The 17,698-nt window shown below is 36.9% G+C and overlaps 1 protein-coding gene across 1 annotated transcript; it reads left to right on the top strand.

Annotated features, from left to right (window-relative positions):
* The first annotated feature begins 1,947 nt into the window (after nt 1-1,947).
* Nucleotides 1,948-17,272, top strand: SPO11 (SPO11 initiator of meiotic double stranded breaks). The gene is made up of 13 exons (XM_040609815.1): nt 1,948-2,045; nt 4,562-4,675; nt 7,609-7,697; nt 8,301-8,367; nt 8,582-8,690; nt 9,309-9,395; nt 11,078-11,114; nt 11,340-11,449; nt 12,347-12,446; nt 13,754-13,791; nt 15,376-15,452; nt 15,654-15,765; nt 16,452-17,272. The coding sequence occupies exons 1-13, from the start codon at nt 1,948-1,950 to the stop codon at nt 16,569-16,571; spliced, it is 1,158 nt and encodes a 385-aa protein (XP_040465749.1). The 3' UTR covers nt 16,572-17,272.
* Nucleotides 17,273-17,698: the final 426 nt, after the last annotated feature.

Raw genomic sequence — 17,698 nt, 5'->3', positions numbered from 1 at the left:
AAGGTACCTAAAGGCCAAAGACTTAAGATGAAAGATCTGAAATTTTCAATTTATTAATTCCCCTTTCTTTTGCTAGCTCCTGTTAATTGAATCACCTTGTGTTCATATCATCATAGCCTGAGGTCTTCCTTGAATAAATCAATGCATGAATTTTTTAATTACCTACCCAAGCTGGATTTGGACGGCTTGCTTTTACAAGTACCAAAGGAGAAAGGTTCAGCAGTAGTAGTGAATAGAACAGCAGGAGAAACCAGCTGCCTCCAACATTTCAAACACTACATCATCTAACTTGCTAACAAGTCTAAGCATTGTAACGTTTGAAATGCTGTTAGCAGTGAGCTAGATAGAGCACAGTTTCCAATATTACTGACTGCTGTGCATAAAAGACAATGTTATCAACAGAGAGCTTTAAAAAATTTTCTCTAGAAAGGACAAGCCTTTAGATATTTACCCCCTAAGTAACTCTCAGAATGACCACTATCTGTCAGCCAATTATGATGACGATGACGTAGTTAGGAGTTGAAAATGCACATCATAACTGCAAAGGTAAGAGCAGTTTCTAGGATTTGTTTTTTAGCACCATTGAGCTATGTGAAGGAGCCAGTGAAGGAGCCGTGACCTCTGCACTCAGAACCCACCAAAGAAACGGAGCGTCCAGTTCTGCTGCGGGAGTGCCTAGGGCTGCAGGGGGGCTGTTCGGCCATGAACGGGAGCTGGCCACGCACTTGTGCACTCTTTGGGCCTTCACAAGGCCTCCCAGAGGTACCACATTTTCTCTTTAAAATCACAAAGAATCTAAACTTTCTGAAGTGAAAGAGAAGACTGGAATTTTCATGGGAAAAGGTGAACACCAATACATCCAGGACAAAACACACCAAGATGATAATTGCGTGTGGGGTTTCTTTTCAAATTCTCAGCCTGTGGCTGTGTATCATCCATTTTGAGGTGATGCCCTCTGGCCAAGCACACCACGTGAACCGTGGAAGTCCTGGTTCAGCCATAAAGCTTACAAAATTTAACATTTTTTTCTTACATCTTGGCTTCCTTGGAAGCCAGCAGTTCATGACTTTTAGAATTGGGGGGGTTATTGTTTGTTCAGAACAGAAGTTTTTAAGAGTGTATTGAGAAAGATTTGAAAAGATATCACAAGTCTATTGTAAAACTTCAGAATGCTGAAGGCAAATGATAAAACCAGTGTTAAATCTTTAATCTCAATAGAGGTTGAATTCCATTTTGGCAAATGAAGCTGATTTTTCAACACCTGGAGTTGCACTGGAGCCTTCAGCTTTTCAACTTTCTTCCAGCCACGTAGAACACTCAGGAAAAGACATTGATATTAAGGGAAGAAAAAAATTGCTGGTCATTCAGAAAACACGAGAAAAGTATTGATGAGCCATGTGGCCACCTTCTAGCCAGTCTGGCCAGATTTATTCCAGAAATCTGGGTGCTACAGATCTTGTGCTTATGTATGTGCTCAGGCCCTGCAGCTCCAGAGACAGTGCTGAGGTTTAGTTCCCAGCTCCCAGTGGAGGATGAGGTCAGTCAGGAAGGGCGGGAGAAGGTCCTTGGCAGTGAGAGTGGGTGGGGCCATCTCCTGTCTATTAACAAGAGCAGGAAAAGCCATTGGTCAGTCAGGAAGAGTGGGAAAAGCCATTGGTCAGTCAGAAAGAGCGGGAAAAGCACTGGGTCAGGCAGGGCCAGCTCCTCTCCCTTCAGGAGCGAGGGGAAAGCCCTGGGCCAGTCAGTCAGGAAGGGCGGGAAAACCTTGACTTTGGTTTCCACAGACATTTTCTGCTTTTCCTCTCTGGCCCTATGGTTTTACCTCAAATCATGAGTTTTAAGTCCAGCAGACTTAGCCTGTTCTAATTTCTTTGGTAATCTCTTTTGCCTTCTTTTAACATGGCTTCATGCCTTCCAGAGAAGTTGGATTGGTCTGCACCAACCTTCATGGTGGACCACAGTATGTGTTCCACTGAAGTGCCAGCTGGGAACAAGGCTGTCTTCAGGGAAACAAGTCTGTCTGGTCATGAGAGCCACGTTCCTCGGTAAACGATGTGAAAAATAGCACCCACACTCTTTCTGTGGTAATACTCAATCAGGTAGTGCACCAGTGCACCTCATGGGCTTGTGCAGAACTGAAAAAACATACTCCCCTACAAAAACACAGGGGTCCTCGCACTGCAAACAGCATCTCCATTCCCTCAGACCTCTCCAAAAAGTCTGTAGCTACAGACAGAAATACGGAAAACTGACAAAACAAACATACTGAATTTCACTAACAAAAACCACTCACAATTTTTTAAAAGACTTTCTGTACACAGTATATCAGCCTCAGAGGCTGGAACAGACTGGGAGCATCTTAAAAGTATTTTAAGAGGAAAAGGATAATAATAATAATTAATAGTAATGACTTGGAGAGTTCTTGGTCTTTGTGGCAGGGTATGGAAACAGCTTGGCTTTAGAAATGCAAGGTTCTGGGCTTTGGAGTGTGTTGGTTACATTGTAGATTTTTATTTGTAACTGTTTCTCTTGCGTATTTATGTTGCTTGCTTTGCTAAAGGTGTGGTAACTTGAATCTTTTACACTATTAATGTTGAAGATCATTTCTTGAGCTATACAGAAAGAAGTATCTAGTCATGCTGCAACCTGTTAGAAATGATCAGGCAAACCCTGTGAAATACAGTCCCTACCCCTTCTCCACTCAGATTTCACTGTTAACTAAACCACAGTGAATTTTAAGTAGGCATACTTGGCCAGTCTTGTATGTTTGCTTATTAAAATTAAGTTAATCTCTGCAAACAGAGACAGAATACCAGCAGGAGGTACACAGAGAATTGCTGTCCCCTTCCTCCTGTTTTGCTGCATTTACAACTTCTGTTGGCCAACAAATCAGGAAATTGGGATTGGAACAGAAACCTGGACTTTCAAATTCTGCAGCAAACACTGAACTACATCTGGAATATTAAGACAGTTACAGTGGCTGGAATGAAATGAATAAGTAAAATATTTATAAGTATCAAAACAATGACATGGTTTAGATTTCCTGTCTACCTATCTGGTTTTACATCCCTCTGCTCATACATATTTTTAATGTCTTCAGCACTATAATTTTTGTTATGTTGGAGGTCTGCACCATACTCAGCTTTGCCTACCTATTTTCCCACTTGCTGTATTACACATTCAGCATAATGGAATTTCTATTTTGGAGATGGCAGCAAGATACGGGATTTAAATTTGGAGGTAGAGGCTGTGAGTCTGAAACTTAGGGAATCTTGGACTTGATTATGAAGGTATGATATAGTAGAAAATGAATTTACATATTGGCTGCATGACCAAGCCCTCTTGTATTATCAGCACTGCAATGCTTCACTGTTTTACCTTTGGAAAGCCATTAGTCCCTCTGTGTCCAAGGTTACTAATTTGTAAATAAAAAAATCTTACATTGTGTTTATTGAACAGTTTAATATTATTGGACAAAAATGTTAGTAATACCGGTAGAGGTTTTTGGTATAGATACTGTCGCGAATAACATTTTAAATTAAAAAGTTAATACTGTTCAGAAATTGCTTTCAAAAAATGATAATCTAGTTTCAGCAGAATGAGGAGCAAGTGGAGGCTGAGCTACAGAATTAAAGAAACATATTCAGCCAATAGAAGAGATCTTTAATGACACATCATTATTGTTTATGGAGACACACAGGTTTTAAAAATAATTCCTGCTGATTTTGTAGTAGTGAGATAATTAATTTTGTGTGAGGTGCACTGGTATTGACTCATCTTTTCTTAACATATTACTCAAAGGCAAAATTGGACTTTGGTCATAAAAATTTGAGATAAAATAAGTTTTTTATATTCTTTTAATTCCTACCTAGACTTACAATGGTATAGAGTACACTTGTAGTTTTAAGGACAGATGAGATATTGGAGTCAGATTGCTTATGAAAATAAAAAGCATCTGTCATAACACTCAAACCAGCCTACAGTTTTGCTATAAGGGATCTGCTGCAAGGTTACTTTATCTTTTTAGGTGAAATATACAGATTTTATTCTTTTCACAATGCATCTGTTGAGACTAAGACTTCATCTAATTAGAACCCTTAACAGTTTGCTCAGGGCAACAGATCAAAAGGTTAATGTGCAATGGTACAACAGGAAGTATTTGTACTCTTCAGCATTTTTTAAATTAACAGCATTTAAAAACAACTTAGCCCAAATCATAGCCAAACCCAATATTACATCATTTATAGTAAAACATTAATCATTAGTCACAAACCATCCAGTTGGTCTGAAAGTTCAGCTGGTGAAAAATTTGATGGTTTCAGGATTGAATAGAAATGTACTTTTAATTGTGTCCTCAGTCATGCATCTGGAATGGAAAGTCAAAGATTTTAGGGGAACAAAATTAAAAAACAAAGGAGTTCCTCTACATTTTTGAAACAAATACATTCTTGAAGCAGTTTCTGATTGCACAATTTTTGTAGGAATGGGGATAGATGATCAAAACCCCAAATAGAACTAGATTTTATCCTATGGTCTGTATCATTAATTTTCTTTGTTTCAGTTCTGAAGTTCTTGAAGCAATAGAAAATGTTATTGAAGATGTACTTAAAAGTTTGGCCCAAAAAAAAGCACCTGTTCTCACACTGGCTAATAGATCAGATTGGAGGAACATAGAGTAAGTACTATATTTTGAAGTCCTGCCTTATATTAATATAAATTACACGAATAAACTTTGAGTATGTAACTTCCAGAAATGTTAATCATACATAGTTCTATAAGTATTAGAATCAATAAATAATTTGACTTCTCAAAAAGTAATGGACAAATAAAAAGTAATGCTTAGTAACCACTTTGCGTGAACAGGCATCGTGTGTTAACTAATAGCAGACCATAACATAAAGGGGAATGTAAAACTACTGTAACAGAGGTTAGAAAGGAAAGGGAGGTCCTATAAACAGTGATTTTCTGGAAGCAGTAGAAACCAGAAATGATAAGTTGTTTTAAAGTGAAAAAATCTGTTTTAGGCTGGAAACAATTACTAGCAATTTCATCCTCCAGTGCCCTTCTGTGCTCTCTCTTTTCTTGCTCCACTTTTTCTCATGCCACCTTATTTCCTAAAATGATAGTGATAAACTTATCTTTTTGTTCTCAGAGAAGATGCATTTCATGTCTTTCTTACCTCTGTGTTGTGTTCTAAGTTCATTACCAGGCAAATAAAGCAAACCAAATTTCTAATGTGTTATCTAAATTTCAGACCTTATGCCATCTTATCTAGACAGGATCAGAGAAAAAAGCAACCTGTCTTCCTTTATAACACACTTTGTGATTTGCAGAAGTTGCTTTTGCTACAGTATTTTTCCAAGGAGCTCATTTAAACTGAAAATACTAGAAACTGAGAGATTAATTGTGTTCTATAATACAGAAGCAAAAGGATATAGGAAGACAAATCTATTTCTTGCCTTGTATTAGCTTTGGATGTCAGTGGGTTAAAGGATATTTAGATTGACAAGATTGCAGAGGTGCTTGTAAGTGGACACATTACAAACATAGCAAAGTTTCCATGGGTAACACTTTGGTGGAATATTCATTTAATGAGAACAATAAATGTCTGTCAACCAAAAAACCTGAGGGGCCTGAAGGTAATCAGTTAACTGAAAGGCTTATATGTTCCAGGGAATTTAATGGTTTGTATCTTGATAGTTTGACAAAAATGTTTCACTCAAATGTCTGTAAAATTAAAATACTGTAACAAAGTTTTGCAATTTTTGGCAGTCTTCAGGGAAATGGCATTCCAGGCTAGAATAACAAATGTGAGATGTTATTTGCCATCAGAACACATAGGCAGGAAAAACATTCAAATTAAAACAAGTTAACATCACAGTATGTTAAAAATAAGACTAATCGATCACATTAAAAAAAGCTGAACTATTATTTATGGTGGAGAAACATGATATGCATTTCTGTTGAATAGTGACCTATATCCTACTTTAATACAGCTGTTTAAGAACATTAAAATAAAAACAAATGGACAAATAAAAATAAAACCAAAATGCCAGAATACAATATGAAAGGAACAAATTATAGTCAGTGGGGCTTTATTATATTTTTTTTTTTAAGGTAGCCTTTTCATACCTAACCTACTCAGCTCGAATCTGCTGGGAAGGAATGAGTAGAATGAGAGAATGATTTCATGTCTGAAATGTTCTTTGTAAACATTTGTAGATGCCCAGAGAGGTATTTACCTGAGAATTATGTCAATAAGTGAGAATGCCAGACCTGAGCAGTAGAGCTTCCATTGTCCAGCTATGTCTTTCCAGGGAAAAAAAAAATAAAAAAAATTTTAAAATCCCAGTAGTGGAAAGAATATTTTATAGAGAACTACTCTTCTGGGGTAAATGCAATCCTGGGACGAATATCCAATTTAATGCCAGTTTGCCGTTGTCTTTGTGAAATGCCCGTGGGAGCCACATTGACTGGGTTCTTCAGTGCGCTGTTTTCTGAAAGGAGTGTTCCTTATTTAACCTGAGAGAGAAATCCTCCCATGAAGTTACAGTGTATGCTGCAAGTGAAAATAACAAATACGTTTTAAATGTTGCAGCACAAAGGCAAGAAAGTTACTTTAAAGCTGGCAGGCAGATGCTACGCTGTGCTGTTACTGCTGTCACTTCACAGGCGCGCACTGTGGTGTGGTCTGCCACCCAAAGGATGCACGGAGCAAAACCTCTGACAAAAACATTTAGAAACATCCTGAGGTTTTAGATAAAATTATAGCCATTTAACCACCAATACTTTTTTTGAAGTACATACAACACCCTGAAATGAAAAAGAATGCTTTAAAGACAGGTCTTCCATATCATAAGGCACTAAAATAGTTTTAAATAAAATAATGAAATGTCCTTCAGAAAATAACTGATTCTTTCAGTGAAATGTGCCCCTTCAGACATGAAATGGTGAAACAACAAATTGTGGAGCTCATTTAGATTAAGCAACTGTTTAGAGAATAGGATGGACCACATTTTTGTTTTGAACACTTAATAGAATAGAATAGTTATTCTGGTAATAATTTAAGGGCGTAAATCAGATAATATTGTTGTAATATGAAATACTAACTCTTTTAATACATTATACATAAGAAAGTCACTGTGTCAGACTTGATTTGTATTCCAATAATTATTCACCTATTTTTCCTGTCATTCATTAGTTTGCTTTCCTGTTAAATAATAATTGATGATGATATATTAACAGTAATGAACATGTATAAAATATTTTTCTTGTCTCTGCTTTGTCTGAAAACTTATGTATTTTAGGCTTAAATTTAGTCTTGAAGCATCTTCTTGAGAAACTCTTCCATGTTCTGAAAGCAGTGATCAGACGAGGGGCAGCTCAGTAGAGTTTTGAATGGTCATTTTGACAGATGATGACTATTGCCTGCCTTTTTCCTTTGGCCACTCCAACTCCACCCAAGTTGGGGGTTTCTGTACCGAGTCTAAAAAGCATTAGTATATTTGATTATAGGAAAGGGGTCTGATTCTGAATTACCTTGCAAAGAACAATTTACATATACTCAGTAAGTTTACAGTTTTAATGTATTTGCTTGCAATGTATCAGATTTAAAGATTCTGTAGGTCTACAGATGATACCGCGTTGTACTACAAAACAAATAAGAAGTGACTGTCCTAGATCAGCACAAAAATTTGGTAAGTTAAAAAAGTCCAAAAGCAGAAAACTTGTTTTCTCTTGTATTTTGGTTTAAAACTTTGTAACAAAAACAACAAACCGTAAAAAATATATCATGCACAGTGATTTAGAAGTGTATGGCTAATATAAGCTGGTATTATGACCAGCTCTTCAGCTTTTCTCTTCGCTGTTAAAGTATAGTGAGTGACAACAAAATCAATACAGCATTCTTACAATTCCTGCCTTCCCTGAATGAATATCAACTGATGGCATATTGAAAAGGTCCTAATGTAAAAACATCACCCTCCTTCCACAAGCTAGCTAGTAAAGGAATCTTGGAATTCAGAAAATAACCTAATTTCTTTTTCTAACTCAGTCATTTAATTACTTGGCCTGGACAGCAGGGCATACATTTCCTCACTGAACTCCATCACATTTTTTCTGATTTTGTTAGAAATTGAATCTATTGATTAGTACAGCCTCTCTGTATTTTCACAGCATGTTACAATATATGTCTCAAAGTTTTATTTTATGAGACACATATATGGGTCAATATAAAGACAATTTATTGTATATGCATTTCTGAAAATGGATAAAATATTTTGTAATATGTATTTTTTCAGCTCTGATACTCAAAGTATTATCTATGATCTATAAGATGGTGCAGAGCAATGCTTATGCAACTAAAAGGTAACATGCTACATTTCTGTATATTCAAATAAAGTTGTATTTTAAGAATGTTACTGTGAAAAAGCAGCCTGTAGGATGCAAACCTGTAGGATAATGTAATCCTGTATGTAAAATGCTTTAGATTGATCTGATTATCCATGCCCTCTATAAAATTCTTAGAAACCTACAGCTGTATCAGTATTATAATTACAAATACACTATTTTGTCTTGATAGAGATATCTATTATTCAGATACACAACTGTTTGGTAGCCAAAGTGTTGTGGACAATATAATCAATGACATTTCTTGCATGCTTAAGATACCTCGGAGAAGTCTACATATAGTAAGTGGCTTATTACAAATGTTTTTATCAATATTTCCAAATTATATAGATCAAACTGAACGGTGAAATATCAAGAAAAGTTATCAGTAGGACAGGAAACACGTAGCTAAAATAAAAGGTGTCATTTGTGCAAATGAAACCTAATTAGGGTTTATCATAGCACTCAAAAGGGGTTTTTTCTTCAGAGAAAATTCATAGTTCGCTTGCTCCAAAGAGTTTGGGACAAACTGCCAGCTACAAGCACAGGACCTTTTGCTATTGTCTAGTGAAGGCAGTGCTTAAACTTCAGAGTGCAAGACATCTGTTTAGCAGCATGTACTCAATTTGCTAGCTTGGGGGTTAAATGAAAATTTTAAGTACATCAGAGATGTAAAAACCTTTCAGATTTACTTGTCTCTCATGCCTTAAAAGAATTCTTTTGTATCTAAAAATGCAGTTGTTGACATAATTTATTGCAATTATGCCTTTATGTCCATTGCTTAGTGCGTAACGCAACAACACTGCATAGCGTTTAAAAGGTTGATGGCAGTCTTTTCAGAAGTTTCCTGTTTTGACTGCACACTATAGTAACATAACAGCATGTAACTTCCAATTTACTGTATACAACTTTTTTTTCAGCTGTCTACAACTAAAGGTTTTGTTGCTGGCAATTTAAGTTACACTGAGGAAGACGGTACAAAAGTGAATTGTACCTGCAGTGCAACAGTATGTATTATAAAACAGTAACAGTAATTCATAGCATCTACCTTTGCAAGATACCCTGCAGTGCTTGTAGCTCAGGTTACTGTATACATTTATTGTACAAAGCTGTGCTTGTGGCAAATTGAGACATTACAACCTGGGTGGAAATAGTTGCTCAACTGTATTGCAGTTCTGAAGCTCAGCTACATACTCACTGGGAATATATCCTTTGGATAAGGATTTTAGCACTGCCTTCTACCATGGCAGCCTTGCAGAGGAAGCCATATATATTGTGTATCTTAGGCTTTATATCACACTGTTCTGTCAAATAAGTGCTCTGAATCAAAGAATTCTGGGCACTCTAAGCATACTTCGCTTCTGTCACACATTGGTTTCTGGCAGAGCAAGAAACCAAGTCTTACAGCCTGAGTTAACACACTCATATGGTCCTCAATGAGCTGCTTCTACCACACTGGGCAGACTCCTCCAGTAGCAACAGCACAGATGAGAGACTGAACTGACCCTCTATAATTAGAGGAAGAAATCTCTTTCTGGATCCAACTTATGTTCTCTTTTACAGAAATTTTAAGATGATACTCCATCAGCATAAGAGCTGATATTGGCTTCACGTGCCCAGAACTGTACAACCAAAGATATATAACATCAAGCTGTTTGGTCTCAGGATTATTACTATTACAGGAATTACAGATAGTAGAAGGGCTTGTATTGTCAACTAATTTTATCAGAGGTGGTACTGAGCTGAAGGGAAGTTTATAACCATGGTTTTGTAAGAGTCAAGAGCCTAACGCGGTTTGAGGAGATGAGATTCAGCCAACCTAGTCCTGAAAGATTTCCTATAGCTATGCAGAATATGAAAGCAGGAACAGAACTTAGACTTGCTGACTGTTGTCATGATTTCCTGGAAAATGTGTTCATTGTAAGCCTAAATCAGTAATTTCAAAATGGAAAGATATCCTTATCTGCCTATTATACTTTGTTTTTAGGCAGAGTGTAAAGTCCCCTGTTATTAATGCTTTTCTACAGCTCTTCATATTTTTATTTGCTGAGTTGTTCCACCCTGGCACCGGAGGTGATTTAGCAGTCAGAAATCAAAACAGACCACACACTTCAATATATACATACTCTTCTGCCAAGTTCTTCCTCCAGTTCCTGTTTTCTCATCCATATGCTTGCCAGATTGAGCCAATCCTAATATGAGATGTAAAGTAAATACTACTATGTCTTCAAATTGTTGCTCTAAAATACTTATAAAATCAGGTTATTGTTAATAAAAGAAAGGAATTAATGATCTTCCAAAAAGAATACTTAAATATTTTAAGCCTGTATTAAATTTGCAGTCTTCACACCAAGCTGACTTTTTTTTCTGGCTGAGACATAGAAAATTAACGAGGACATTGTTATCTCTGAAATGCCCTTATGATGAACAATCTTCTGTGACAGTAGCACAAGCGCTTTTGAAAAGCATCTTGTTATAACAGGAGGACTCCCCCACAACCATACAACAGAGCAGGATATGAATGGTCAAATACGCTTCTGAAGAGGTGAAAATGTCAAGACTGATCTTGTGTATAGAAGTTGAACAGTTGTTTCAGGATGCAATTCTGTCCTTCCTTACCTAGTGTTGTTATTTTAAAATATATCATTTTCTCTATTTAAAATGTTTAATCTTATTTTTGCTGTTTTAGGCAGTCACTGTGCCATCTAATGTTCAAGGAATTAAAAGTATCCTTTGAGCAAGAACTCTTGTTGTAGGCTGAAAAAAAAAAAAAGTAAAACCAAGGAATATTCCAAGTTAAACAATGTTCTGGTAATTTTTTCTTTGCTTGCTGGCTCTGAAATCGAGTCGTGAACACTGCTTTTGGCTCCAGAACAGGTATTTTAGAGCATTTAGTTTTAATTGATTGGTGTGATGGATCATTTTACATGCAGCTAGCCTTAACAGAGAAGATTTAATCTCACATGCCAAATTTGTGTTAATTGTAGAAAAAGATGCAACTTTTCAGAGACTGCTGGATGATGACTTCTGCAATAAATTGTCCCCATGTATAATGATTACGGTATGCATTTTACATTTCATATTGTCTAGCTAGATATAAGAATGTAAATAATACTTTAGCATTGTAGTGGTGCTCGAACTTGGTCAAAAGACCATAACAAAATTAATATGAAACATATCTAACATTATTTTTTAAAATTTTGTTGTCCTCATAGGAATACAAAATACACTTTCTAAAGACTTACTTCCTTCAAGCATCTCCTTAGAGTTTGGTACCTTATCACATTCATGTGCTGCTGCGAAGTAGCTGCCCCACTCAGTCTCAGAAAGGCTTGACTCTTGAGTAACCTTTTGTCCTTCAGGATCCTAGGTTTAACAAACCCAAATGAAACAGAATTTTGTGATTTTGGATTGTACTGAAAGAGCTATGGAGCCTGGAGAATTAATAGGCATATGTAAATGGAATATGCATACCTACTTGTTCTGGGACAAATGTGGCCCACAATGAGGAAGAAACATATCCCCCTATCAAGAGAGATAAGCATATATCCTGTGCCACATATTGTCTGGTTACAGTCAGAGCAGGAGCTTGTTTGATATTGTTTCATTAGTGCCATAAATATTTTTAAGAAAAATGTGGCCTTCTTACACCAGCTTGCACAGATAACAGGGTACATTACACATCAACCTGTGTACAAACTGACACCTTAAATAGAGGACTGTATGATACTTTCATGGTGTTTGTAATCCAGAACATCCGCGGTGCTGTTCTCCAGCTTGTTCCTCCTTCCCTCCTCACAGACACAAAACAGGAGCATAGAACTTTCCCTGCAAAATAGCTGCTGGAGAAATATTTCTGCCATGTTTGCTTGCTTTTAAATAACAAATGTAAACATATATGTACCCAGATGTTGTTTTAATTAATTTTAAACTGTCTGCTTTTATTTTATCTCCTTAGGGAAGAGGCGTACCAGATCTTAATACACGACTTTTGGTCAGAAAGCTGTGGGATTCTCTTCAAATTCCTATTTTCACCCTTATGGATGCAGATCCACATGGTAAATCTGCAGAGGTTCAGTGACATAAAAGAAAAGCAAAATTTGTTTAGAATGTCTTTTCTTACTTTTGTGGGAAAGTACTCAGAACACAGAGATCCAACACAATCAGAAGGTTACTGGTTTATGCAGAAAATATGTAGGAGTACAGAAGGAGTTTAAATGAAACATCAGTATTGGCTTTACATCCCCACTGAATATACCATTACCCTTGCTGCACTTTGAGGTATTATTAAGAATCTTACCTTGTACCTAAAAAAAACCCAAACCACAACAACTTATATGATACATAGCTCAGAATAAAGCTAGATTTTGAAAGTACCTGTGGTCCTAAAAATGAAGGTAAGTGTAACAGAATCTTATGATCCATTGCATGATTCCATTGATTTTAATGCGAGTTAGGCACTTGACCACTTCTAAAGGTCTCAGGAGGTCCTAGTTGTGTCTTTATAGAGTTAAATATCATTAAAAATGTTGCTCCATCAAGGATTCCAGCTGTGGCTACACTATTCCTTTTGTAAAATAAAAGAACAGGAACTTTTGTAAATGTTGCTCTGTTCGGTATAAAGAAAAATTTTCAACTACATTATGATCCTTAGGCCAGACAGACATGAAAAAAATAGATGTTTGAGCAAACTGAGTCTTTTATTGGTTTTAAAGTAGTTCACATACACTTATAGTAATAATTTAACAATCAGGTCAATAGTTTACAGTAGTGAAAGCTAGAAACTATGAGTCTGATGCTATCAGGAATAAAGCTAATCTTAAAGTTCATTGCATTCTGAATGTGCTATTCTATTACATCAGTGGCAGGTCTGAAATTTTTCTCATTTCATGAGAGATTCTATGTGAGTGTGTATGCCTTAGTTTGAATTCAGAATCTGAATTCAAACACACACAAAATGTAGAAAATTTCTTCTCTGTCTACACTGATCCCACCTGAAATTAGGGAGGTTGCTGCAAAATAAGAAGCAGCTGTTCAAAGCAATAGTATTAAGAGATACAGATTACACAGGATAAAGACATAAACTGTTTGTGATAGGTGCTGGAAAATGTGTACAAGAGCTGATTATCCTTGGTTTTGAATTGATTATGCAGACAGAGTGAAACATTTAACTATATAAAGGTGACATATTATGCTTAAATTCTGATTGTTTTGACATACTCTAAAAATAATTGTAAAACATGAAGAACCTAAATCATAAAGCTCTAACTGTCACATGATAAAATTGAATTCTTAATGCAATCTTTTTAAACATGCCCAAAGTGCAGCTAAACAGAGACTTGACATTTGGTATTCTGCAACCTAGGTGTAGAAATAATGTGCATCTACAAATACGGATCTGTGGTGAGTATAATTTTTCCACTTCAAATACACTGTTTTGCGTCCCAGCCTTGAAGCAGGAATGTATGACATGTTATAGCCTTTGTTAGAATGGTTACTGCCTTGTATCATTTTGTTTCAATATGAAGACACAGGTGTTAGGCCTTGTGTATCTGCAGAAAGGGCTTCTTGCAACAAAAAGAAACTAAGTAACAATGGCAGGTGTTTCATTTAACTATATTTCACAGTTTTCCCCTGCTGCACAGGGACAGGCAGTCAAAACAGAAAAATGTTCTGCGTTTTGCTTTGCTTCTGCCTTAGAAGAGAAATGAAGGCTGGAGGGGCCCTGGGAGGAGGAGGAGGAGGACATAACCTGGGAGATGGGTGAATCTCCGCAAAATCATGTTATGTTGGTAAAGATTTTGTTTTGGGGTGAGAATTTGCTTGTAGATACATGTGTTAGTGTGGAACGTTATGGAAGAAGAGGCAAAGGGAATAAGAAGGCATTATTATATTACATTGCTAAAAGACATGGTACAGGACGACAATGTGGAAGGCAGAGGGCAGAGGCAGATGTGTGATCCATTTAGTAGAGCATTGGAGAAAGAACATTCAAAGTAAAAACAAAACAAAAACTTCAGAAAAGTGCCAGCAATCAATGTTGTCAGAGTTCAGATATATGTCACAACATATGCCTCAAGGACATCCAAGGAGACAGAACTTCCAAGTCTTCAGGTGAGCTGTCACGCCTGCAGCTCTCCTACAAAGGTGTGTAAACTGCTAAAACACCATATTCCAGGATTAAATGAAATCGTCGGGTTCATTTGAATGTTTATTTTGTTCAGTTACAGAGCAACAGGTGTATCAAGTGAAACTAGAATATGTCAAGTTCATTACAAACAATGAACTTTACTGTATTCCTTTATGCAACATGTAATTTAACTGTGATACTTTGCTGTAGGGTGCTATAGATGACAAAAGTTTTCACGGATTCTAAAATGCAACCTGGCAAAATCAAGTATTACACCACCACCACTTCTGGCTCAGAAAGTTGGAGTCACAAACCATTGGGAGCAGGGGGAGTATCCTGAGAAGTATCATTAACTGCTTATTTGGTTTTACACTTTTCCCTAAGATCTTTACTGTAGCCATGATACTGGACCAGATGAATCTTTCTTTGGTCTGGTTTTATGTGATGTGGTATTTTCCAGTAGAAAATATCAGAGACTTCCAGATTTGATTGCTCTTCCTGGGTTTTTTTGTTGGGTTTTTTGGTTTTTTTGTTTGTTTGTTTGTTTTTTTTTTTTTTGGCAATCAGACTCATATTGACAGTAACAAACAAAACAAAATTATTCAAACTAGACCAGCCTAAACTGGACTAATTTAGAATCTGTCATAGGCTGAAGGGTGTAAATCTTAGCAAAGCAATGGTTTCCAGCAAGGGGACATAGTAAGTTTCAGTTGCACTATGTTCTCCTATATCATTCTGATAGTGAAAATGCCTAATGATCTTTGCAATAAAATCTGACCATGACCTTGGAAGGCATGTATCTCAGGTAATTTAAACTAAAAGTCACTGAATGTTATAGTTGACCTTTCTTATTTTAGTCAATGTCTTTTGAGGCCCATCATCTCACCGTTCCATCTATAAAGTGGCTTGGTCTCCTTCCATCTGATCTTGTAAGGTTAGTTATTTCCCCAAAAGAAACAGAAGTATTCTTTTGTTTCATAGACAGGAAATGCAATCTGACTTAATGCACAAAAAGACAACTGACACTTGAGTCTGTTATTCTTTTAATACAACATTTTGGCTTAATATACGGAAATAAATTGAAATAAACATTTTTAAATACATGAGAAAATTTAACAACTTTTTTTCTTTTCAGATTAAATATATGCAAAGATGTCCTGATTCCATTTACAAAGCAAGATCAAAATAAGTTAGCAAGTATACAAAAGAGACCTTACATTGCTTGTCAGCCAATGTGGAAAAAGGAAGTATGTATAAATCCATTGTTTCCTATTTCTTACTCTTCACAGGACAAATCCTATTGTCTGCAGTCCTGTTCCTCTTTAGGGTGATAAACCCTTAGTATAGTGGAACCAGTAAGGTTTGGCAGCCCTAAAGGAAGGCGAGACTGAGAAAGCGTGTGGCCTGGGATGTGTCTCTAAACCAGTGGGCCTCCATGGCTCACAGGCCAGAACTGGCAGCATTTTAAGCTTTCCTGCCATTAGCCATCTGATGATCACATGGGATTGTACTGCTTTCCTAAATATTACAGAATATATCATGTCTTTACAAGTAGGGGAATGCTTACAGCAGTTACTTACTCAGTACTACACCTCTAATCTTGCCTGTAGCTTTTAAAACATATATGTCAACTCAGGCCTATATTGTGTGAAGTGGTTAGAAAGGAAGAAAAGGTAACATGTACCTTCTTCCTGTTTATACTTGTAAATTGTTCCTGTTACTGTAAAGTACACACCAGAGAAGACATGAGCATACAATGCAATGAATCTCAGCTTAGTGATAGGGATTTTGCAGCATCATTTCCAGTAATATTAACTTTACAGTTCTACATGCACATCCAATAAGTGTAATTCTTACTTAAATAATTACCTAACCCTGGACCAGGCTGTTACAGCATCACACTTTCTTTTTTTGTTCTTTGTTTTTTTTTTAGCTGGAAATTATGGCAGCATCTAAACTGAAGGCTGAAATCCAGGTTTTAACTTCTCTTTCACCAGATTACCTTTCTAGAGTCTATTTACCAAACAAACTGCGATTTGGTGGATGGCTATGAATGCAAATGAAGTGTTTTTCTTTATACTGATTTATTTTGACTGCTCTTAGAAGAAATGCAGAGGCAGAGGAATATGCTTCAGCATCTCATTATCACTGTAGCTAGATTATGATAATCTCTTTTTCCTCTCTCAAACTGTAAGAGAAATAACTTCTTTATTTCTGTTTCATGAAACATACCAGTGTTTCCATTCTGTGGCTTCTGCAACATTAAAATGCCAAATGTACATACATAAAAGGATAATAAGTTCTTTCTGGCCAGAAAATGTTAAGTTCAAAAAAGTATCAGGGAATTGCTTTGCCTTCTGTCTTGAAGCACAAGATGACGTTGCACTGACCTTTTTATTTTTGAAGAGAGTAAAAGACTTTTTTAACAATTTATTGCACATGACTCCTTTTGGAAATTATTTTAAGTGCAGCATTGTGGCATTTTGTGTTTGCTGTAAATTCAGACTGAAAAGTCAGAGATAATTCTTCATTACTGCATCTTTCAAGCAGCTATAAATGTTCCAGCAACTAAATTACTATGTCTCCAATGAACAAGTAAGCAAGCAGATGTTACTGATTAAGAGTTTAATAAACAATCCTGTTAATGATGCACATCATAACAGAATCCCATTTTCATTTTATTTAGTTGGCTCTAAAACGGTAAAAAGGAGCAGGAAACTGTGGTGATTAAAGCATACAATAAATTTTACGTGAGGAAACCACATCGACTGCATAGAAAATACTTCCAAAATTGATTACAGAGTCATCAGTGTGGATCTCTCAGTATTTTCAGCAGACTTCTCTATTTGGGAGTTTTTTTTACTAAAGTTCCTCTGCTATTATATTCAAAAGGAATTTAAATTCCTTTTTATTGAGTGCCCAGTAATTCCCGGTGCCCGGGTGCACAGCCAACCCGGCCTGGAGCCAAGCCCAGCCGGCGGGGCGAGGGGCCGGCTCTGCGGCAGGGGGCAGCGCAGCCCCCGGGCCCTGGCCCCGCGTATGGGCCACGCACCGGCCGGCCCCGGCGGCTCGCTCCGTCTTCAGGAGGGCGGGTGCCCGAGCCGCGGCCCAGCCAGCGCCCCGCCAAGGGCCAGCGCTGCGCGGACTCGCCCGGGGGGCGCTTCCCGCACTGCGCAGCCT

Source organism: Falco naumanni, chromosome 10, assembly GCF_017639655.2.
Source record: "Falco naumanni isolate bFalNau1 chromosome 10, bFalNau1.pat, whole genome shotgun sequence".
In the NCBI taxonomy this organism is placed as follows: Eukaryota; Metazoa; Chordata; class Aves; order Falconiformes; family Falconidae; genus Falco; species Falco naumanni.
Note: the sequence above shows the minus strand (reverse complement) of the source record. Positions and strands in the feature narration are given on the sequence as shown.